At 36.3% G+C, this 24,783-nt stretch overlaps 1 protein-coding gene across 3 annotated transcripts in view; it reads left to right on the top strand.

The window, feature by feature from the left end:
* Nucleotides 1–17,544: 17,544 nt before the first annotated feature.
* The window catches only part of LOC129744985 (ankyrin repeat domain-containing protein 13C), a 48,107-nt gene continuing 40,868 nt past the window's right edge, over nucleotides 17,545–24,783 (top strand). The window contains exons 1-2 of one of the 3 annotated variants that reach the window (XM_055737805.1): nucleotides 17,551–18,045; nucleotides 18,602–18,643. In XM_055737805.1, the coding sequence (XP_055593780.1) occupies nucleotides 17,931–18,045; nucleotides 18,602–18,643 (157 nt within the window). In that variant the 5' untranslated portion in view covers nucleotides 17,551–17,930. Of the gene's footprint in view, nucleotides 18,046–18,601; nucleotides 18,644–24,783 lie in introns of all 3 variants that reach the window. The other 2 variants (XM_055737806.1, XM_055737807.1) reach the window with 2 other exon arrangements.

Genomic DNA, 24,783 nt, shown 5'->3' with positions numbered 1-24,783 from the left:
AATTCAGATTGAACATTTTTCATACTCCTGCCTAAGGCTCGACAGCCTCCTATAACGTCGTGTTTCTCTAGTAACAATATTTCAAAGTAAGTCGTTTCGAAGTACTAAACTTATCTAATAAAATCTGGATAGACAAATCTTATATAAGGCTATGATTATTTAGCATCCGGGCACTTCATTTCGGGGATAGCTACGTTCCTAGGGTTCGAATGTGTAACATCAATCAATTATCATATTTTTGTCAAGCATTGCACCGCCTTTTTTACATTTCTGGTAGCCATGATCTTAAAAAGTTTTGGATAAATATTTCCATATGCGCAACATATATCTTCAAACTTTTGTTTTTTCAGGCCTTAAGTTAATTTTTCTTCGAGCACCTAATAAGTGAATAAAACCAGCCATTTTCTCGAAGCATGTTTTTTCAAACTTTTTTTTCTTAGACATCGAATAACTTTGAAATCAAGAATTGTAGCTAAATATTGCCTGAGAACTATATTTGAGTCACGTTACAAGCTTTACAAAACTTTAAATTTTGAAAAATCGATTGAGAAACAAGAGAGTTCCAGCCACGGAAAATAATAAAAAGGTAAAATTTACCGAGACAGCAAAGGTGAATGCTCGCAAAAGCCAAAAAGGTAACTTCTACCTATTCGAGGTGAAACTCACCTCACAGCGAGGTAAAATATACCTGAAACGAAGAATGAAAAAAGGTACAATTCACCGAGAAAAAATGTGAATCCAAAAAAGGTAAATTTCACCTCGTAGCGAGGTGAAGTTCACCTGAATTGAGCTGAATCAAAAAGTATAATCCACCTAGAAAGAAAGGTAAATCCAAATAAGGTAAAACTTACCTCGTAGCGAGGTGAAGTTGACCTGGATTGAGCTAAACAAAACGGTACAAATCATCTCGAAAAAAAGTAACTATTTGACGAATCCGTTTATTGAGGTTAAGCTGTTTTGCCGTTTAGGAACAAGTTCTGCTTCGTGCACAATATGTGAAAATCGGAACAAAATGGTAAGTGTTTTCTTAGATTTCATTTAGTTGTGCTGGTTCTCTTCATAATACTTTGCTTTTGTTTCAGATCGGCCCACAGAGCTTCGTGTTGTATTCCCGTCAGCCTTCAGATATTATTCCGGACAAGCCGGATCTGACAAGCTTGGCGAACAAAGGACTTGCCTCAACAATTTTTAAAGAACACGGTGATATATTTCAAAAATAAATATTAGGTAACAGTCCCTATTTATTTCAAATAAATACCAATTTTTTCATGAACTGTGTTTTTTAAAATTGATTATTATTGAAGAAACCAATCAAACAAACAAGCATTTACCTTTTAAATCAGTGAATGGGAAAACGGTATTATTTACTATTTTGCTATGGTGAATGAGAAAATGGTAAAATCTACCTTTTTGCTAGGTGAATTGAAAAAAGGTAAAATTTACCTTTTTGCTAGGTGAATGAAAAACAGGTAAAATTTACCTCGAAAGAGGGGTGGAAAAAATTCACCTCGCAAAAAGGTAAATTTTACCTTTTTTTTATTTTCCGTGGCGGAAAAGGTTAGTGGCGGTATGTTTAATGAAATGGACTTGCGATGTAGCTCAGTTGACAATTCTGTTGTCTCCTGAGCCGATGTCCGCGAGTTCGAGCCCAAGAGTAAACATGGAGCACAGTAGTACCGGATAAGCTTTTCAAGAACGATCCGCCAATTGCAACGTTGATAAAGTCGCGAATGCCATAGAGATGGTAAAACGACTATAATCGAAAACAAATTTGAAGGTCAAAACTTTTTCAGTTTAATTTGAACACATACTTCTAGATTTTCTGGGTTCGTAATATAAAATTTGCCCGGAATTTGCCCGGTTGTATTCTCATTCCCATTCTCAAGTCTAACTTAAAAAAAAAAATGTGTTGTTATTTTATTTTATTTATCCATCTGCTGATAAATTTTGATGGAACAATATTTTTTAAAGTTTTTTTTTTCTTGGTTTCTATGAGTAATTCCGAGGTTGACCTACTTTGCCGGATTTTGGTCGACAATTTTGAAATCGAATGCCCGGATTTTGCCGGGATTCTAAGATAAAATAGCCCGAATTTGTCTAACCGGATACGTGCTGAAAAAAATCTGACAACCTAACTTCAACATCATGCAAAGAATTTTATTGTAATACTTGATATGGATTCTGAATTTTCTTAACCCCATATTTGCCATCGCATTAAAATTGATAAGAAAATTATGCCAGAAGAGTTAACGATCCAGAAGAGAATACATTATTGTATGGGAATCTTTTTGTAATTTTTGAGTACTGCATAATTAAAAAAAGAAACACTCTTACTTTTGTTATTGTATTTTATCACCATTCCTGAACCTCACAAATAAATTCTTTCTGTCTAAATTATATTGGTCTTGTTATAGTGTAAACTCACATGTTGTTTTCAAAAACCGTTCGATTTTGGCACAGGTTGCAAAAATCGAATTTAGCAAAAAACGAACCGGGTCTGTACCCACAAATCAATATAAAACTCTAATGATTTTAAAGATGTTTCTGTAAAACTGATATTCATTGATCATTCATGTATTTGGTTTTGTTTTTTTTTATTATAAACAATAACAATAAATCTTTAATGTGGCTCTTTCAAACACTGAAATTTTGAAAATTTGAAGATTTTGTCTCTTCCGATTCAAAAGGTTGCCAATTTTATTTTGCAAGAAAACAGCAGTTACTTAAAACCAGCTATCTTAATTACTGGAAATCAGCATTTATTTTTTTTCAAAATCCGGAATTTTTTGGATTCTAAATAAGAATTTCAATTTAAACCCTTTGGTATTCATGTTTATAATAGAAAAAAATTTGTTGGTTAATTTTTCTTGAACGATAGTTATTGGATTTTTTATAACAAAATTGAATTATATCTATCAGTGGGTTGGCCTCCTCGACAAGTATTTTGAACATCACAGTCCATATGAAATTAAAATAAAAATTGTTAGATTCTTTAACGAAATACTTTATCCCTTCGAAAAATTATGCCCCTGGTATGAATGCTTTGTCATTGGAATATGGAGTCAACACTTTTCACGCGCAACGAAAGATGAGCAAAAACAAAAACAAATTCGAGTTTGACAGATCGATTGCTGGTTTTTCAACAATGAAGATCAAGTGCTGGAAAAATCAGCAAGACGAAGAATGTTAACTGGGGTGAAATTATGAATCCTGTTCGATTCGAGTTACCCGTTTCGAGTTGAACTCGAATCGGATTAGAATCAGTATTACGAATCTCGTTCGAGTTCTAAATTTTAACGTATTAGATTTCGAGTAAATCGGGTAGTAGATCATCTCGAAACGTTCCATTCGAATCGAGATCGGTATTGCCAAAGTTGGTCGAATCGAACGAAACTCGATTGTTTCGAGTTTCATAATCCCGCCCCTGGTTTCCAGCAAAAATTTCGAAATCAGCTTTTTTCAAAAAAATCAACCGGAAATTTGTGGTTTCTAGATTAGGATTAAAATTTCAATATAATACCCTCATGGTGGTCATATTTATAAATAGAATTTTTCTTCAAATTTCGCTTCATTTTTCTTGAGCGGCATTTATTTAAATCTGATAAAAAAATATCTGCCAGTGGGTTGGCCGCTTTTCGCCAAGTCTTGGACATAATCTGAAATAATATCTGAATTTTAACGAAATAAACAATCGAAATACATTTTACCTTTGGTGGATAGCTGGAATATGAAAGAAAATAAAATTTGATGACCGTTACAGAAACGAAAAACAATCTAACACTTTTCGCGTGCCACGAAAAATAACTAGCAAAAACAAAAACCAATTCGAGTTTAACAGATTGATTGCTGGTTTCCAGCAAAAATTTGGCTTGCTAGACTTTTCCAGCCATTTTTTTTTGCTGGAAATCGAGGCAAAAATTTATGTTCCCTCAATGGCCTCGATGACAAAAAAGGTCCAGGTCTTGATCAAACACCTCCACTATTACTTAATAAATTTGCTTCTTCATTTGTTAATCCACTATTTTGGCTTTTCAATTTATGTCTTAAATCAGGAGTCTTTCCGATAGCCTGGAAAAAGTCATTTTTAATCCCAATATTTAAACCTGGTAAACAATCAGATATAAAAAATTATCGAGGCATTACTATTATCTCATGTATTCCAAAGATGTTTGAGGCGATCGTGAATCAAAAGATGTTTAATCAAGTGAAAAATCGTATCTCCAATAACCAACATGGCTTTTTCAAAGGTAGATCAACATCTACCAACCTATTAGAATTTGTAAACTTCTCGCTTGGAGCAATGGACAGGTGTAATTTTGTTGAAACTTTATATACAGATTTTAGTAAGGCGTTTGATAGAGTTGACATTTCATTGCTACTTTTTAAACTAAAACGTATGGGATTATCAACTTCACTTTTAAAATGGATCGAGTCATATTTGTCGGATCGGATGCAGGTAGTCCGTTTTAAAGGAAAAATCTCGACAGAAATACAGGTCACATCGGGTGTTCCACAAGGATCTCACTTGGGCCCCTCGCTATTTATAATTTTTGTTGACGATGTCAATTTAGTACCGTCAAACGGGGCAACATGCAAAAGCAGGGTTAGATGCAACATTTGTGTACCACATGTACAAGAGGTATGATAATCTGTAAGCATTAAGATTTTAGAAGCCATTGAAGTTGAAAATTGTTGCATGTTGCCCCAGTTGACGGTATTAAATAGCGTCAAAGTACTCATTTATGCCGACGATATGAAACTGTACATGGAGATATGTAACAGAATGGATCTAATACATTTTCAGGATGACATTAATATTTTTTACATTTGGTGTGCAAAAAGTCTGCTAGATATTAATATTAAAAAGTGCAACATTATATCTTACTCTAGAAAACAGAGCCATCATGATTTTAATTTTACTTTAGGGCAGCAGCAAATTGAAAGATGTAACAAAATTAGGGACCTAGGTGTAATACTGGACACCAAACTAACTTTCATTGAACATTTTAACACGATTATTAATAAAGCTTACAGTATGTTAGGGTTTATCAAAAGATTCTGTTATCACTTTAAGGACCCTTATACAATAAAAACACTGTTCATATCGTATGTAAGATCGTATGTATCGTATGTCTATACTCGAATATTGTAGTGTAGTTTGGTGCCCGCATCAGCCCACTCATGTTACAAGAATAGAAACGGTTCAAAAACAATTTATACTATTTGCACTAAGAAAGCTGGGGAGTTCCACTTTAATTCTTCCATCATATGAAGCAGGATGCATGTTAATCAATATTGAAACGCTTGAAAAACGAAGAGACGTGGCTATGATTTCCTTTGTTAACGATATTATCTCCCAACGTGTAAAATCAGAACTTTTACACACCCTCACGCATTCTACGAACTAGAAACTTATTTCAAGCAGAGCCCCAACGAACCATGTACGCCAGCAACAAACCTGTAAACCAAATGATGAAAACTTATAATCAATATTGTGTACACATTGACATAACCATGTCCAGAGCTGCAATAAGAAAAGTGTTAAACAGAAGACATTTACAAAATAGTGGTTAAGACAAATTTTGTATGAGCAAATTGTAAACGTAGTCTACAACTGATTGACGAAATAAATAAATACATAAATTTCTGCTTCGATTTCCTGCAAAAAAATTGCTGCAAACGTTCAGCAATCCAATTTTTTGCTGGAAACCAGCAATCGGTTTTCTGATTGCTAGATTTTTCAGCACTCGGTTGTGTTCCGGGTTTTTTTTTTTTTTGTGAAAACCCAGCAATCGGATTTCAAATTGCTGGACTTTCCAACATCTCAATTGAGTTGCCAAATTGGAGTCCGTTTGTTTTCGTGCTGAAAAAGGTGAGAATTTATTTTACGAACTATGAACCATGGTCTGCAGACATCAAGTCAATGGTGAGTTTTATGAAAGATACTTACAAAACTCTATTTCAGGTGGTCAACACTTTGGCACAAAGCTTCCACCCCAGAGCAGAGCTGGTGCTGGTTATAAAAAAATATACATAGAATTGGAAATAAATATTTACATAATTGAAAAAATGGAAGAAAATAATTCCTATTTATTGGTCATCATAGGCACAGCCAGTATTCAGTTACTAATTTCGAATTGAATCATAAATTTGATATCAAATACAGCCAAATGTCTTAAAAAAAATAGCTGTTTTCCAGCAATCTGGATTGATGATGTTTGCTGATTTTCCAGCAATTCATATTGCTGGAAATTTTGCTGGAAAGTCAGCGGGACAAAATCCAGAAAATTTTGCTGGTTTTTGTCCCGTTGGTTTTCAGCAATAATTTCAGCAATATTAATTGCTGCAAACATTCAGCAAACTCGATTGCTGGAAAATCAGTACCTGAAAAATGGCATCCGAGAAATCTACAAATGATCACTTGAAATTGATTCGAATCTATAATGCTTTATTATTATGACCCATAATAAAAACTCCTATATAATTTTATTCAACATAATTCATTTTATTGAAAACAAATAACCATTTGAATAATTTACAGCGACCTAAAACCTTGATATTGAACGTTGCCATGGCCTACAAGCTGCGTTCAGTCAGCCTCCAGTCAACATGAAGGATTGATAAATTAACCTGAAGCATATTATAATAATAGGACTCACCGAATGTTTTGTTTTAAAGTTATGTTTTTATTGGGTAAAATTCCTTTTCCACTTACTGAAATCATAGCGATGAAAAAAAAATACAAGTTCTTCTGACAGATTCAATGCTAATTTTCCAGAAATAGGTACGTATCAATTTTTGGAAAATTTCTTGTAAAAAAAGTTTCTAGCAAAAAAGGGAAAATTTTGAAACAGTGAGAGATGATGTGCTGCACACTGTTCCTTCCCCTTCAATTTGGTTTTATTGAACAAAACCAGAGGTGTTTTAGGTTTTAGCTATCAGAATGTTCATTAAAAGTTTATTTTCGTAATTGTAGAGATATTAAGGAGTAAAGAGATTTTCGACTTATGAGCTTAAGGGATCTCTCATTGTAAATGTAGGTTTATTAATGAAAGTTATTCAGTTTTTGTTGAAAAAAAGAATTTCGTTTGAAATTTTCGGATTTTTGTTTTAGTTTTCAGCGTAACTTTGAAACAACAAAATTTTTATGAATCTCGTTTTGAGACTTTTTGTTCGAAATACCAAAGTTTTTGAAATTGTTTCCAGAACATTCATATATTGTTATTGTTCTGATATTTTTTTCTGAAAAGATATTGAGAAACATCGTGTTATTTTTTATCAATTTTCAAGTTCGTTTTCTATCGTGAATTGTGGTCGAATTATCTATTTTCAAATCACAATATGTGACTTTGATGTACAATCTATATATATAAAAATGAATATCTGTCTGTCTGTCTGTCTGTCTGTCTGTCTGTCTTTCTGTCTGTTCCCTATAGACTCGGAAACTACTGAACCGATTTACGTGAAACTTGGTAGGTGAGGATATTGGAGGCCGGGGAAGGTTCCTATTATGGTTTGAGACCCCTCCCCCTAACATGAAGGGGGGGAGGGGCCTCCCAAAAAAAAGACAATTTTTTGCATAACTCGAGAACCAATCAAGCAAATGGTATCAACTTTGCCATGGGGTGGTATTTGGGAACAGGGAATATTTCAATAAATATTAGATACCCCTCCCTCTTCTAAGTGAGGTGATAGAAAGGAGGGAGGGGGGTTACCTTACAATTTTTCATATAACTCGAAAACTAATCAAGATATTTTAACCAAATTTGGCATGGGTAGGTATTTTGATACGAGTAATATTTCAATGATTATTTGAGAACCTTCCTTCTTTACAGTTGAAAGGGGGAGGGGCCTCTTTCATATTTTTTATACATAACTCGAAAACTAATAAAGCAAATGGAATCAAATTTGGCATGGGAGTGTATTTGGATACGAATAATATTTCTATGATTATATGAGACCCCTCCCTCTTTTCAGTAGGGAGATATAAAGGGGGGAGGGCCCTCTTTTTAATTATTTACATAACTCAAAAACGAATCAAGCAAAAGGAATCGAATTTGGCATGGCCGGATATTTGGGAATGTGACATGTTCTTATGATTATTTGAGACCCCTTCCTTCTTCCAGAGCGGGGAGAATGGAAAGAGGGAGGGAAGTTTGATACAATTGTTATTGCATAACTCAAGTACTACAACAGCAAATGGAACCAAATTTGGCATGGAACGATATTTGGGTACGAGAAATGCTTCTATGAATATTTGGTTCCCTCACTCCTTCAAAAAGGTGGATGAAAAGTGGGAGAAGAGGTCTCTCTCACAATTTTCAGTATAACTGGAGAGCTGATCGAGCAAATGGAGCCAAATTTGGCATGTGATGGTTTTTGGATACGAGAAATGTTTCTATTATAAATTGAAGCCCCATTTTATTTCAGCGGAAAGATATAAAGGGGGAAAGGGGGGCTTCCATACAATTTTTTTGCATAACTCGAGAATTAATAGAGCAAATAGAGCGCCGATGTGGTCTAGTGGATAGGCTGGCGCGAGTCTGGTATTGGTACGCCAGGCGTACTGGGTTCGATTCCCGGTATCGGCAAGAAAAACTTTTGGGTTCGAATCCCATAAGTGGGCCGACAGGTAAGATGTGTTTCATTATATAACTGACTATATAATTGGAATGTTCAATCAGTTGCCAGCTGGCCAGGTATATACACGGATGCCGGAATACCTGTAAGTAAACTAGCCCACTGTGGTGGATAAAGTTAGAATCGCTGTAATATATAAACTTTGTAAGTATTGAATCATTGGGATCAATATGTGATCCGTTGATATGTAACCAAATAATCAAATAAACTTTAGAATGATTTGTTAATGGATGGTTTATAAGTTAAATCGATTCAAGCGACCATCTCTCGTTATGTTTATACAAAGAACTGGTTCGCGCAAAAATAATCAAAATATTGAAAATTTGTGTTAACTTAAGTGGTTGTTTCTAACCGTGTAAATATTAACTCACAGTTACGTAAAAACGAATGTGCGTGCATAATGTTGTGAAGATGAAGAAGTCATTCTCTCAACGATGTTTGGGAAGAGTAGTAGTTTCGGTAGTTGTTCGCGAAAAAAAGAAACGATAACGCGAAAGAAAAAAAATAGAGTGTTTACCACACCCACCTGATTGATTCGTTCTTCCAAAATATACCTACATCAACACACGCAATACATTCACCACATAACAGTTCATACGAAGCCATGGGGTCCGGGTATGGTGGCGCGCTGCATTGGAGATTTGTCGAATCTAATAATCTAAGGAATGTATGTGAACCCATACTTTGGCAGAAACTGCGGTGAATCCGTGCACCCATGGTGGATTACCAACAACAACAACAACAAACTCGAGAATTAATAGAGCAAATGAAATTAAACTTGGTATCAAAAAGTATTTGAGTTCAAAAAATACTTTTGTGAATATTAAGTTCTCACCCCTCCATTCAATGGGGAGAACGGAAGGGGGATGGTACTTCCTTTCAAGTTTATGCATAACTCAAGAATTTACAACGCAAATAAAATTAAATTTGGCATGGGATGGTAGTTCAATACGAGAATTTTTTTTATGTCAAACAATTCTTTTTTTGCAGTGGGATGATGAATTGGGAATAAAGGAAGGGAAGAGGAAAGCTTACATTTAACTTTTTTTTTACAGAATCCGAGAAATGGACAAAACTTAACATGGAAAATCATTTTGGTATGATTCTTGGATTATCTGACACACCATCCTCCTTTCAGTGAGTAGGTACATAAATAGGAGAAGGGAGGTAAGCCCGATATAATTTTGTTAGCATATGTTCTCAATTTATGCTAACGAAGCCAACAAATGGAAACAAATATGGCATGGAAAGATATATGGTTACGAGATATGTTCCTACGATTGTTATAGACCCGCTTTACAGTGTAGAAAGGAGAAGAAAGGAGGGGGCTCCATATAAATTTTGTTGTAAATCTTAAAAACTTATTAACGAATGGAACTATATTTGATATAAGAGGATTTTTGGGAACGAACAAAAATGGGTAAGATAATAAAAGATCACGATCTTCTGCAAAATAGGAGGTGAAGGGAAGGACAGGGGGGCTCTCTTATCAGTTTTTTAGCATAAAACCAGAACATATCACGCAAAAACAACCATATTTTATAAGTTAGATTGTTTGCGTATAAATAATTTGAGACACTCCTTTTCAATGGCGAGGCTAAAGATACATATTAAAAATATCAGATCTTTAACACAAATTTATTAATCAATATTCAGAATATTAGTTTAAGTTATCTTTGTGTGACAATTTGAAACTCCAGCTGCAGCTCTTATTTTAGAGCAATTGCTTATGAATTATGTTAAAATGTGATTTAAAATAATGCCAACAAAACAATAAAAAATTGAATAAATTCTGAAAATATCATTTGATTTTGAAAGGTGTTGCAAAGCACACCGGGTCAGCTAGTACAATATAAAAATAGGAAATGTGATTTTGATGTATGAAGCATTTGAAACTCTACTTTCATTGATTTGCTCTTGAATTTCAAGTTGGTAAACAAAATTTTTACCTTAATTGAATCTGGAACGAATGAAATGCCATTTTAACCCTTCGTTTCGAATAGTTACAAATCGGCCGAATATTCGACGCCGAATATCACCAAAAAACGGTTAAGCCTAAGCCGGCTGAATATTTGTTTTTGAAATGCCTTTTCATATTTTTTAGTTATGTAGCATAATTTATAAAATATCCAAAAGTAATGTAGGAGAACCTAACCAATTACCAAAAAAAACTTCACACCAGGTTTCAGACAAACATTTTAGGTGTATCCATATATATTATAATGTAGATCATGCTAGATACTTTGATTATCGTTTATTCCAGATTTTCTAGGATAAATTCGAGCTTGGCTATAAATTCATTAAAGAATTTGAGATAAGCTAATCTGGTCTGGATGCCAAAATATTCTTTAGAACTTTCTGGATCACATTATTTGCTTAATCAAAATAAAAAAAAACTCAAATTCCTCTTTGAAAAAATGAATATAATTATACCAAATCTGTAAGTTAAATGAACTATCGTAGTAGTGCAAAAATAAAAAATTAAAGTTTAATTTGGTCCAGTTAAAAGTAACTCTGATTGCATTTATCTAGCAATAAATTGAAGCCGTCCATTTTAGTGAGACATTACATTAATTATTTGTGAGTTCATATACGATAACGCTTTTTCGAAAAATGGACACTTTAAAGTTGATTTGTAACTTTTGAACGGCACAATAGATGGCAATGTTTTGAGTCAATTTTAAACGTATTTTTTTGGTGATAGCATTTGTAATTTTATACACTTTTCTGAAGAGTTTTGTTCGAGTTTGTACGTCTGTTCTGTGTTTTTTAACCCGCTGACTTTCAAGCGAAATTTCCAGCAATTTGAATTGCTGGGAAAACAGCAAACATTCCACGGTGTATTTCGTAGAAAGACTTAAAGAAAAAAAAAAGTAACGCTAATTTTTGCATGGGCTGAAAGTAGAGCTTTTTCCGGTTCATTTTCACCAAAAATAAAAATATTCTGTGGGTGACCCCCCATACTAATTTTTTTTTTCAAAATTTTCTATTTTAATCCTTAAAAAAATAAATATATTTTTAGTGTTATAGAATTTCAGAGATGCTAATTATCTTAGTTTTGACTTTCACTGCTTTTAAATTAAATTGATAACTCAACAATAACATAGAAAACTTTGAGAAAATTTCAATTTTTTTTTTAAATTAGTAACAGAGCTGTTTAAACATAAAAAATGCTTAGAAAGTGTCTTCTAATCCTTAAATTTAAATTTTGGCTGGCAAATCCTGTCAGCAGTCTGAGACGGTCAAATTAACTGAAATTATTAGAATTATCTAGAATATTATGAATCCATATACGAATCCATTTTCATTCATTGTCTTAAGATTTTCTGATTCTGGCAACACTGAAGGGAATTTTATTTGAAAAAGCTCAATGATTAAGAAAATCAGTTAATACTAGGAAGCGCTTTAATTTTGTGTTATCGCTTATCGTGATGCGATCTGGAGTAGAAACGTTTGTCTTATTTAAGCTTTAAAAAAATTAATAAAATCAATATTCAAGAGTAAACGATCCGTTAAAAACAATTTTGAATGAGAAATTATTTTTTGTATTTCTCCTGATTTAAATGTCTAAAAATTCCATTTGCACTTCATACTCAATGCAAATCGCTACAGCAGTGCAATTTTGCTAAAATTTTGCATATTACTGTCTTTTGATACAATGATAATTATAAGCTTAAAATTTCCTTTACCCTTTTGATTTTTATCGATTTCTAGTTCTATTTTTGTAACCCTGCTGTACTCTGTGATTCTTCCATTTTTTTCAAAGAGCATTACTGTTAAGGTTAAAAAATCCTAGCTTCAGCGGTTTCCAACCCACTACATTATTTAAACAATCTCTTGAATTCTTTGTTTAAATTAAATTTGAATGTTACAGTTTTTTAAAATAATGTTATTTAATGGAAGAATTTAGTTTAAAACTCTGATAAATTTTTATTTTTTTTCCAAAAAAAATGCTTTTTAATCTTTTTGTTGATCTTGTATTTACAAAAATCAACAGTATTATTGGCAAAAGTGAATTACCAATGATCGGTAGCAAGCTAGACTGCAGCACGTAACATTCATTATATTTTGTTCATCCCTTACTTATTTTAGTTGTTCTACTGTACGCTGAAGTTCTTCTTTATTATAAAAAAGAACCTTAATGAAGCATTAATATTACAGTAAAACAATCAGAACTTCTAATGGTAAAAACTTTTGTAACCATTGGTTTGAACAAACCATAGAAATCCATTTAAACAAAACCTGAACCTGAACCTGAACCTGAACCTAAAATTTATCTTGAAAAAAAATTTTTTTTTCTTCGTTTTGTTGATAAGGAATTCCAAAATATTTCCAGTACTTCAATTCTTAAGCAAAAATTATGTGCAAATGATTTAAAGAAAATTTATTCACCTTCAATATAAGAAAAAGAGATTTCAAATATATGTTATGTAGCGGAAGATAAACGGATTTCAGTGCAAGTACTTGAGCTTTTAATTAAATTTAATATTTTAAATTTTATTTAAAGCTGATCTGCTTTGACATATTTCAATTTAATGTGAGGTAAACAAAATTCAAAATGCCATAAACTAAGGTTGCCAGATTGCCCGGTTTTATCCGGGTTTGCCCGGATATTTGATACAAAATTTTAGAACAGTCCGGGCTGGCCCGGATGCCCGAATTTCATTGAAAAATGCCTGGATTTTGTCCGGATTTTTTCACTTTATTTTGCAAATTAAACAAAAAGAATTAAATTTTGTTGTTTTATTTTTTTACTAAGTTACAAAAACTAAAATTTTTAAGCAGATTTTCCAAAAATAATACCTATTATTCTTACCAATATTCGTAAAATAGAGTCTCACTTTGTTTCAGCGTACGAAAACCAACAGACTCCAACGTGACAACTCGATTGCTGATTTTCCAGCCAACTAGACTTATTGTTGGAAAGTTCAGCAATTTGAAAACCAACTGCTGATTTTTCAGTAATAATGACAAGAACACAACCGAATGATGAAAAATCCAGCAACAAGAAAACCGATTGCTGATTCCCAGCAAAAATTTGGATTGCTGAACGTTTCCAGTAATTTTTTTTTTCGCTGGAAATCGAGGCTAGAATTTATTGTGTATAGCTTGCTTGAGGTTAAGGATCATCGTTCTTTTTAAGTTCTATTTGAAGTTATCTTACTCAAATTCGACCTTCATTCAAGAAGTGACAAGTAAAGTATCCTACCCGGAATAGGGAATAGGGTCGTCAGATTTCCCGATTCCCGGAAACGCTAAAATAGCCGGGAAATGGACACTCTGGTGACAAGTCATCGAGTATCCTTTTAGTATGTGGTAATATTATAAACATCGTACGATTTTTCAAAGGGGATGGGAGAGAGGTTAGTGAAAAATATCTTATGCGTTTTAGAGTTGGAAATTATTGACTCAAAAAACATGAGGGGCATTTAGATCGAAACAATCGAAGGAAATCTAAAAAATCGCTTTCGTTTCTTCTTAAAAACTCGACAGAATATTCGACCGAATATTCGGCCGAATAGTTGAAAAGGTCAGAATTAGGCCGTTCGCCGAATACCACTATTCGGTACGTTAGGCTTCCTCTAATTTTGTAGAACATTTTAGAATTTGTAGAACTAAGATTCTTCAAATTTCGGTTGTGGATCAAAATTTTCGATGTTTCAATGTTTCAAATGTTTTTTGGTACTTTTTTATCTATTTCAAAACCAATCGTAATGTTTCAAACATTACTTTTTTCAAAACGAATAACCATAAAATTCGAAACTTCAATAAATAACCTCATTTTGTTTTTTTTTAATGTCTACATGATGTTACAAAAACGGGTTTACAAGAACAGTACAACATTAACTCAGAAAACTTTTTTTTGTTTCGATTACAGCCTTTTTACAATCTTTATAACATTCGCGACTTTATCATCGTTGCAGTTGGCGGATTGTTATTGTTCGATGTTTAAGTTCTACAAGTAAACTCTTCAATAAGGGTATATTCGGTCGATGGTATTGATGACTGGTTGGCCTCAGCCATAACCTCAAAACTTGATTTGGATTTGGCCCCATCAGAGTTGCCAGGTTGTATTGACAAAAACGAATATTTGCTCGCTTGTTATTTCTAGAATATTCCACTCAATTTCCAACTATAAACATTTCCTACACATTTGATTGCAACTTAGCAGATTTTCAAGAGACATATACGCGCCTTGCGTATGAAAAAACTTCATTTCAGTAGATAAAGAAAATGTAATATTTCGAAGCGTCGTTGAAAATTTTGGGTGTTTACTCAGTAATGAATGATAGAGAAATTGAAAATGTTTCATATAACTGTTTAATCACTACAAATTATAAGAATTATGTGCATATTTCAAATTAATTGCTGCAGGTTGTTTTTTAAACAAGTAACAATTACAAACCATAACCAATTGAATACGAACTTGAGAAATGAAGTCCCTACTTCATTTATGTTAAATTTATTACTTTAACTGAGATATGAAGAGGACCTTTCAAAACATCGTTAAATTTTCTTTAACTTATTATTTTCGTTACGATTTTCAGATGAAATTCAACCCCCTGGCAACTTGACAGTTTAGTCGAGTTTGCTGTGCCGTCTTCAAAATGGTAGATGTCGCACTAGTCGCGTTTGTTTACATGCATCCTGGGTCGTCCCTAGCAGCGGCAACGTTCATTTTCCATTGAAACCACTTGATTTTGTTTCGGCATCCGTGGATGCAATTCAACTGACGAAATACCATTTTAAAAGGGCACATAATCAAAAGTGATGCAAAAAAGAAAAATAAATAACTTTATAATTAAATTTTATAATAGTTGTCAATGAAATAAGTAATTTTATTTCAATCTATTTGTGTTCCATTCTCGGTTCCAACTTAATAACATTTCTGTTTATAGCAAAGATTACAAAATGGCCATCTTTCATCCGAATCCGTCAAGGAATATTTTAAGGAATATCTTTCAATATTCCTTGCGAATCCGTTGTGTTTTTGTTACAAGGCGTCACCAGATAGAGTTATGAGTTTATTTCGTTAAACATAACGTGGTTTGAAATAGTTCCGCTATTTCCTTAAGTTTATTACGGTAAAATTTTATCCAGCTGAATGTTATGAAATATTAGTTTAACAAATATGTTGAGATAGTAAACACTGAGAATGAAAGCGGAAACGAGTTGAGGTGATGGCTTTGCATTTGCACAAGTGACGTACAGATAAAATTTCGGAAAGTTTAATTCAAAAAAAAAAATAGTAAGTAGCATCAAATGTGAAGATTGCAGAAATGAACTTTTCAATAGTTTTATTGGCAGATTAGAAGTTAATGCCGATGTGTTAAAGGTCTGCAGAATAACCGAGTTGGAGGTAAAAATTGTAGAACAAAATCATCAAAGTATAAACTTAGTATACTATATTATGATATCATAATGAATCGAACTCTGACACAGGTTTCAAATGATGCACGGGATGTTTTTAGAGGATTAGCCGAAAACATTTTGGATCAAGATGCTTTAGTTAACCATCGAAACTTGTTGTTGAAATTATGTGTTGATTGTGTTTCGGATGGAGTCCTTCGCTAAGCAACTTAATGATTCTAAAGAATCTCTTCGAAAAAAACTAACAAAGGTAATATTGTTTAGAAATGAATAAAATGTTGTTTTTAAAATTTACCATGCAATAAACATTTACAAGATTTTTTAATTAAAATTTGTTTGTGTATTTCATAAATAAAAGCCATTTACCACGCTGACTTTTTTGACCATATTATCGTGTTTTTCTTTAAATATCAACTCATTTTCCGCTTAATAGGTGATTCTTAATCATTATTTTTAAAAACTTTTTTTTTCAATAAAAAATATGTTTGAAACCTTAATTTGTCGAACATTTCATTATCCACCCTTTCAATATGTTTGTTGAGTGAAAATGAGATTTTGACAGAACCAGAGAACCAGAAAAACTGGCACACGCGATTAGTATGGGAAACGTCAAGTTGCCAGGGGGTTGATGAAATTCGAAAAAAAAATACGCATATTGAAAAATTATTTGACTTGGCTCCCCTTGGCAGCATTCAAAATCAAATTATTGAAAACTCAACCGGTTTATCGAAGGGGCGAAAGTCAAAGTCACTTTTTGAGCACGTCCTTTTGATAAAATTAATCGTTTCATTCTTGTTTAGAGGTTATGGCTGAGGCCTTTCGGTACCGTAGTGTTCGTAGAGAACTGTCAATGTACCCTTATATACTGAGGTTAAATACAAATTCAAATGTTTTTTTTTTCAGAACATAACAAAATCGAAACAATCTTATTTTTCAATGGCCGAAAATAAAAAATTGAAAGTCTTTTCTGTTTGTCTGTGATTTATTCGCCCACGTGGTATTAGCGATCGCTAGTGCAATATGCTACTGTTCTACGACGTGACAAACCAAGTGATCTAAGATTCAGTTTGTTCAAACTTTGAATTCCGATTGTTGTGCTTCATTTCAACAGGTTATGGGCCCACATACGTCTGGTTCTGGAAAAGAGTTAGTTCGAGATTATCGTAATCAGAGTTTCAACAGTACCCGATACGACGTATTCCGGAGCTCAGAAAGTGTAAAAATAGCAAGTGCAGATCGAAGTTACACTAGGGTTCGGGCTTCGAATAACTGGAGATTTTGGATTTTAAATTCCTTTTTGTGCTGAATTTCTTCATTTTCTGAAGAAACGCCAATGCCCCTCGACCAAGCTGAAGATGAAAATAAACAGAATGAAAGAAAAAGGGAACCACCAATTTTTGACGTCTGCAACTGTCAAAAACATCTCTCTCCTCTCTTTGTTTTGCGTCAACAAGAGAGTAGAAGTGTCAAACACCCCTCAAAACAACTCACCTGGTCAAACAAAACCGCAGGGCAAAACGGAACGATGGCGAATGGAAAGAAAACAGGCTGCAGTTCTCTCGTGCAAAGCCAAACTCTCTCCCAGCCAGGGCCAAACATTCACCCGTCTTCTGCTGGGGCCTGTCAAGTTTATTTTCACTTTGCTCACACCGTGGAGTATGTTTTTGCCCGTGGTTCGGTCGGTAGTACATTCGATTTTCTCGTGCGTCGTCGTGTCTGGGGAAGCAAATTTTCAACCTCCCGAAGTCGAACGGAGGAGAGATTGATTTGCTGATTTTTTCTATTGAGTTTTTGTGTGTTTCGGGGGACGCGCCAAGTGATTGTTGTGATTTGATCTTAGGGTTTGCTCCTCAACGGAAGATGTTGACTCGGGATCGGAGCCTAGCCACCGGGAACTTCTGCTTTCTGCACTAGCTAATATGACCGAAACGCCCGACGATTCGCACCCGCTGCATGAGTGCGTTTTCAAGGGGGACACTAGGAAGCTGTCACAACTTTTGCGGACCCACGAACCCTCGACAAAAGACAAACATGGTGAGATATATCTGTTTTTTTTACTTGGTTTAATATTTTAAGATAGACTCTACGCCGTTGAATTGCTTAAATTTTCATCTAAAAATTGAAATTAGATTCGGTTCAAACGCTGGTAAAACCACCGTAAGACAACCTCTCTTCATGCATCGATAATCATCAAGAGCTTTTTGCCTCTAGTCGATGACTGGCTAGCTAGCTAGGCATGGGACTTTTCTATATCTTTAAATGCTTTCATCCGACCCGCCACGGATCGAGAAAATGTACACATCAAAATAAAACAAGACCTCCACAGGCTTATTGTATTTTGATAAACAAAACCACCCTACAGCTACACGCCACTCATTTATCATAGGCGATTCAGTCATAGTAAGAGGAAAAAGTTAGCTTTTCGTGTCTCGTAGTAGTTATAAGTAGAAAAAAAGAAGACAAACTGAAATAAAAACTATGTTTATTTGCAAACAACCCTCTCGCAGAGCCCTTTCGTGGCCTCGCCCTTCTTTACCCTCGACGACCAGTTGAAAGAAATTGATTTTTTTTCTTATTCTCTGAATTTCAGGCAATACACCTCTGCACCTGGCGGTTATGCTCGGCCGTAAAGGTAAATAAACCCTGGACCGAATCAGAGGTCCACCTCAAAGGACTTGTCCTTGGTTTAACAAAAGTCCACGGGCATCGGGTGGTGAATCGACCTTAATTAATTAAACAATTCCGCTTCCACCGTCATTCAGTCAGCTATAGCTAACAACGATGACTAACGATCTAAGTCTAACGTAACGTACGACAGCAGTTCCAATAATCCTCAACAAACTTGGATGTTTCACTGTGTGTTTGTTTGTCCACCGTTTGTCCGTTCTGTCCTGTTCTAGCCCTAGTTAGTGCTCAGAAGTGATTTATCAACCTTTTGTTTGATTAGCTATCGATTAGATTGGAGAGATTCTAGGGAAGCGCTGCCTAGTTTGTGATGCATTCGTTCCATGCTACCTACTTAGTATTTAATCAGGCACGTAGCAATCTCCGAGGACACAAACGACGGCGACGTTGATGATGATGATGATGAAGTTGATAAGGAATTTGCTCTATGGTGATAGGATAGGAGGAATGTGTGTGCTAACGCTGAGAGACAGTTCGTAGAACGCAACTTTCTTCTAATGGCACTGTGAGAAAACAACTTCCATAAGTAAGAGTTTAGAGTTAGAATTTAAAGTTGATTATACTGCCTCCGCTGACAAGGCTGTCCCATATGCAAAAACATCAAATCGAGAAAAACGGCTGTAAAGTTTTTTCAATACTTTCATTGATTCTGCGTCTAGAAGGCAATTTCTTCTTTTCTGCACAAATGTTCAAATGAATGCTATGAAATATGGTTCTTGATAAATTTATGAAAAACAAAAGCTTATCTTACGCTAAACAAGCAATGGGACAGTTATGCGGGTATATTTTGACACGTCTCTAAATATTCCCGCAAAACTGTCCCGTTGTGTTTGTTTTGTAATCTTAAAATTTTTTTTGTTTCCATAACTGTTGTTTGAAAATATCGGCTGTTTTAAGGAAATCATAACTGAACGAACCACACAGCTGGCTGGCTTGTTTATCGTGGTCGCAAAATTCCGCCTTTATTAACCATTTTATACAAGTTTAAATATCTTTTCCGGTCAAAAAGTATTCGTTTACCTTCGATACTCGAGATAGAAATGTTTTTCAGTCGTATTTCTGCCATAAGTGGTTTTTTTTAAATTTTGCGGTTCGGTTAAATCGTGGAAATTTAGACTTTCCTTTTTGTGCTTCGTTAAGTTTTTGTTATGCTTATGTGTCTGTGAACTGATTAGTCGGACAGTGAACTAGAAAGTTTCCAGATCTCGTGCGAAAACTGCTGCGTTCGTGGCAACCTGATTCCCAAACAAGGACAGTCTATATCATTCTCTTGTGGATCAAAATAAGAAAGTTGATGAACTATCTCTACAAGTGGCTAAACTGAAAGAAGAACTTGATTCCCTCGGTATGAATTACACGAATGAATGTAAACAAATGCGTAATCTGATACTAGAAACCGATCGAATAGAAGACCGCTCGAAGTGCAAGCTACTTGACTATCGAAGTGTCAATAGTGTGGAAATTTCAATCAACAAAATACCGTACCGGCAATGAGAAGACGTGAAATCCATCGTGAAAACAATTTTCCAGCTGTTGAGTATTCTCGACGCGTTTTCCCATGTTGTTGAGTGTTTCCGTATTCCTTCGAAGCCATCCAAATCAACAGACTGGAATATTACCCCTCACAATAATCGTCAATGTTAGAAACAACAGCCTCCGAGACACCATTATGAAAAAATACTTCGAGAAGTTCAAGGAACTAAAGCTGTGTAATCTAGAAATTGGTGTCTTCTTGGAATATCGATTTACGCTGAATGTGGTGCTATCAAAACGTGCTTTCTGACTTCGGGAACCTTGCTTTAAGGCTTAAACAACAAAAGCTCATCCATTCGGTGTTTGTTCGTAATGGTAATATCTCAGTATGCATCGACAACCCAAAGCAACTTCTACAACTGGTCAAACGTGAAGCTGACTGTGATGACTCAACAGTCCTCTTTGACGCTGCTGCTGATCTCTCGAATTCCTCTATCACATCAAATCACTATGCATCCACACTGTACCATCCCAGTTTCTTTATTTTATTTTTATTTACATAGTATACCGTCTCACGACATAACTTAACGAACATAATTCCTATAATTCACTCGGTTCATGGCAACCGTTCTCCCATTTCTCGGCCACCCCACGTTCGCCAGATCACGCTCCACTTAGTCTAACCACCTCGCTCGTTGCGCCCCCGCTCGTCTTGTTCCTATCGGATTCGTAGCGGATACCTGTTTTGCAGGACAGTCATCCGGCATTCTCGCAACATGTCCCGCCCAGCGTATCCGGCCAGCCTTCACCACCTTCTGGATACTGGCCGTAGAGTCGCGCTAGCTCGTGGTTCCTCCTTCGCTTCCACACTCCGTTCTCCTGTACGCCGCCAAAGATGGTTCTTAACACTCGTCGCTCGAATACCCCGAGTGTACGCAGGTCCTCCTCGAGCAATATCTATGTCTCGTGCCCGTAGAGAACAACCGGTCTAATGAGCGTCGTATACAGGTTACACTTCGTGCGAGGGCTAAGTCTCCTCGACCGCAGTTGCTTGTGGAGTCCATAGTAGGCACGACTTCCGCTGATAATTCGCCTCCGGATCTCACGGCTGGTGTCATTGTCTGCGGTCACCAGTGAGCCGAGATAGACAAAGTCTTCGACTATCTCCAGCTCGTCGCCGTCGATCGTGACCTTGTTACTACTGGACAAGCAGGTTCGGTCGGTCTCGGATCCGCAGGCCAGCATGTACTTCGTCTTGGACGTAGTAAACATCAACCCAATCCTTCCTGCTTCGCGTTTCAGTTTGCGGAAGATCTCTTTCACCGCCGCAGATGATCTGCCGACTATATCAATGTCATCGGCAAAGCAGATAAGTTGACTGGATCTGTTGAAAATCGTGCCCCGCATTTCGCCCACCGCTCGTCGAATAAATCCTTCTAGCGCCACGTTGAACATCATGCAGGATAGACCATCACCTTTTCGAAGCCCCATATGCGATTCGAATGAACTCGACAATTCACCCGAAATCCACACACAGCACTGTGTTCCATCCATCGTCGCCTTGATCATTCTGATCAGCTTCCCGGAAAAGCCGTTCCCGTCCATGATTTTCCATAGCTCGTTACGGTCGATCGTGTCGTATGCGGCTTTGAAGTCGATAAATAGATGGTGCGTAGGGACTTGGTGTTCCCGGCATTTTTGGAGAATTTGCCGTAATGTGAATATCTGGTCCGTCGTAGACCGTCCCTCCATGAAGCCGGCCTGATGACTTCCCACGAATCTGTTTGCTTGTGGCGTTAGGCGGCGGGACAACACTTGCGGGATGCGTTGAGTTTCTGATAGAACTTTCGTGTTTCTTGGGAACGATGCAGCTGCTCCAGCTCCTCGAACTCCTCCTCCTCCAGGCGGCGCTTCTTCTCCTGGAAAAAATTCGGACTCGCTGCCTCTTCCGCTGTCGGTGATTTTCCACATTTCGACGGGTGCCTCTTTGCACTACTGCCGCCCGCGCGGCATTCTCTTCGTCCATCACCCTCCTACACTCCTCGTCGAACCAGTCGTTCCGTCGACCGTTATCCCTATTCCTCCTTTTTATATGCCTAATCTACAACCAATAAATCGCCTTCGAATTGGTCATCTCAATAGATGAACGCAGCTAGGTAAAAACATGCATAAAGTTTCTCTTCAGCCGAAACCAGTACCATATATTTGCTGTAACCGAAACCATGCTCAAACCTTTGTCACCAGTCGGTCCTATCCATGTGCCAGGTTTCAATTTTGTAAGCAGCCCTCTCCCTGTAGGCCGCCGAGTGCGAGCTCATGGCGGTATCGGACTGTACGTTCCGAAAGGTATCAAGGTAACTCCACTGCTGAAGTCAACTTACGATCCATCGACCCCTAACAAACACAGATTTGAGTTCCTGGCCGCCCAAATCAACTTCAACTGTCTCAAAATATGCCTGCCCATGTGAACAATCCCACATCTTTAAATCCCGACTTCCCTCAAGCTTACGAAAAATTACTGCTTGACCTAGTAGCTTACGTGTACGACCGTATATTTCTAATTGGTGATTACAACTTTAATGTTAGCTCCATTACGACAACCAGTAACCTTGAAGCGCTCAATCGTATACATTCTACATTCGGGCTGACCATTCTTCCAACACCCTCAACCCGTATTACTGACACCAGCAGTACTACTATCGATCTACTAGTAACTGATCAACCACAACTCGTACTCTAAGCAACCACCAGTGCGAATGACGTTTCCGATCATGAGTCATCTATCTTGCAGCCATTGTATGCATTCAGAACCCTGTTCCTCAACGTATCATGGTCCGTAATTTCCGAAACATCGACATTCACTCCTTGCATGCCGATTACGAAGAGCTCAATCTTCAAGCCTTACTCGGTTCTGAATCTAGTATCTAGTCAAACCAAAGCCGAACTGACTACTGAACTGTTGCGCTCTCTACTCGATCGGCATGCACCAGAGGCCAGAACACCAAATCGTTGTGAGAGACAAGCGTGTACCTTGGTTGACGCGAGCAGCTAAACGAGCTATTACCTCAATAGACGCACAGTGGATCGAGTACACAAGAACTCGGAGCAGAGCTAACACGCTGGTTCATCAAGCCAAACGTAGATTCGCAAATCGTACTCTTTCCCCTGACCTAACGCTAAACAGTTGTGGAATAACTTACGTAGAGAAGGGATTTACAACTCGAAAAATCGAAATCTGCCGAAGTGACTGATATAGAAGCGCTTAATGTATTCTTTGCTGAAGGCCTCTTGGAAAATAGACATGACGACAGACCCATCTACACCGAAAATCAGTTTCATGCGTCTCCGTTTACCCATACCATGAAGATTATGTGTAACGATCCCAAGTAACATTCAAAGTTTTATAGCAGGCTACTAGATAAAGTTTTGGTTTTATAAGGCTTGAGGAGCCTAATAAAACTATCGGTGTTACTTGGGGATGTTACTACGATTTCTAGAAAAAATTTTTCGATATTCAATCTAATGCTGTTGGAAGTGACGGAATCCCCATAAACTTCTTAAAAATGCTCTGTCCTTTTGTTCTACCGTTCCTTTTTCATGTATTCAATTGACAGTGAATATTTTTCAACAGTATGGAATTTCAGGCACCCGATCAGATGACGAAAAAGTCAGTTAAAAAGCAACAGTCAGAGTGATCGGACATAGTCTTATCTATATATATAAAAATGAATTTCTGTCTGTCTGTCTGTCTGTCTGTCTGTCTGTCTGTCTGTCTGTCTGTCTGTCTGTCTGTCTGTCTGTCTGTCTGTCTGTCTGTCTGTCTGTCTGTTCCCTATAGACTCGGAAACTACTGAACCGATTTGCGTGAAACTTGGCAGGTGAAGGTATTGGAGGTAGGGGAAGGTTCCTATTATAGTTTGAGACCCCTCCCTCTCTCATGAAGGGGGGGAGGGGCCTCACTAACAAAAAACAATTTTTTGCATAACTCGAGAACCCATCAAGCAAATAATATCAAATTTGGCATGGGGTGATATTTGGGAACGAGGAATATTTATATGAATATAAGGTACCCCTCCCTCCTCTAAGTGGGGAGATAGGAAGGGAGGAGGGGGATTTTTCATATAACTCAAAAACTAATCAAGACATTGGAACCAAATTTGGCACGGGAAGGTATTTGGATACGAAAAATATTTCAATGATTATTTGAGACCCCTCCCTCTTTCCAGTATAAAGGGGGAGGGGGCCACTTTCATATTTTTTACATAACTCAAAAACTAATAAAGCAAATGGAACCAAATTCGGCATGGGAGGGTCGATGGATACGAAAAATATTTCTATGATTATTTGAGACCCTTCCTTCTTTCCAGTAGGGAGATATAAAGGGGGGAGGGGGCCTCTTTTATAATTTTTGACATTACTCAAAAACTAATTAAGCAAATGGAACCAAATTTGGCATGTGTAGGTATTTGGGAACGTAACATGTGCTAATGATTGTTTGAGACCCCTTCCTTCTTCCAGCGCCGAGAAAGGAAAGAAGGAGAAGAGTTTCATACAAATTTTACTGCATAATTCAAGAACAACAGCAAATGGAACCAAATTTGGCATGGAACGATA

This window comes from Uranotaenia lowii, chromosome 2, assembly GCF_029784155.1.
Source record: "Uranotaenia lowii strain MFRU-FL chromosome 2, ASM2978415v1, whole genome shotgun sequence".
NCBI classification, from domain to species: domain Eukaryota; kingdom Metazoa; phylum Arthropoda; class Insecta; order Diptera; family Culicidae; genus Uranotaenia; species Uranotaenia lowii.
The sequence above is the reverse complement of the archived record's forward strand: the minus strand, read 5'-3'. Positions and strand labels throughout refer to the sequence as shown.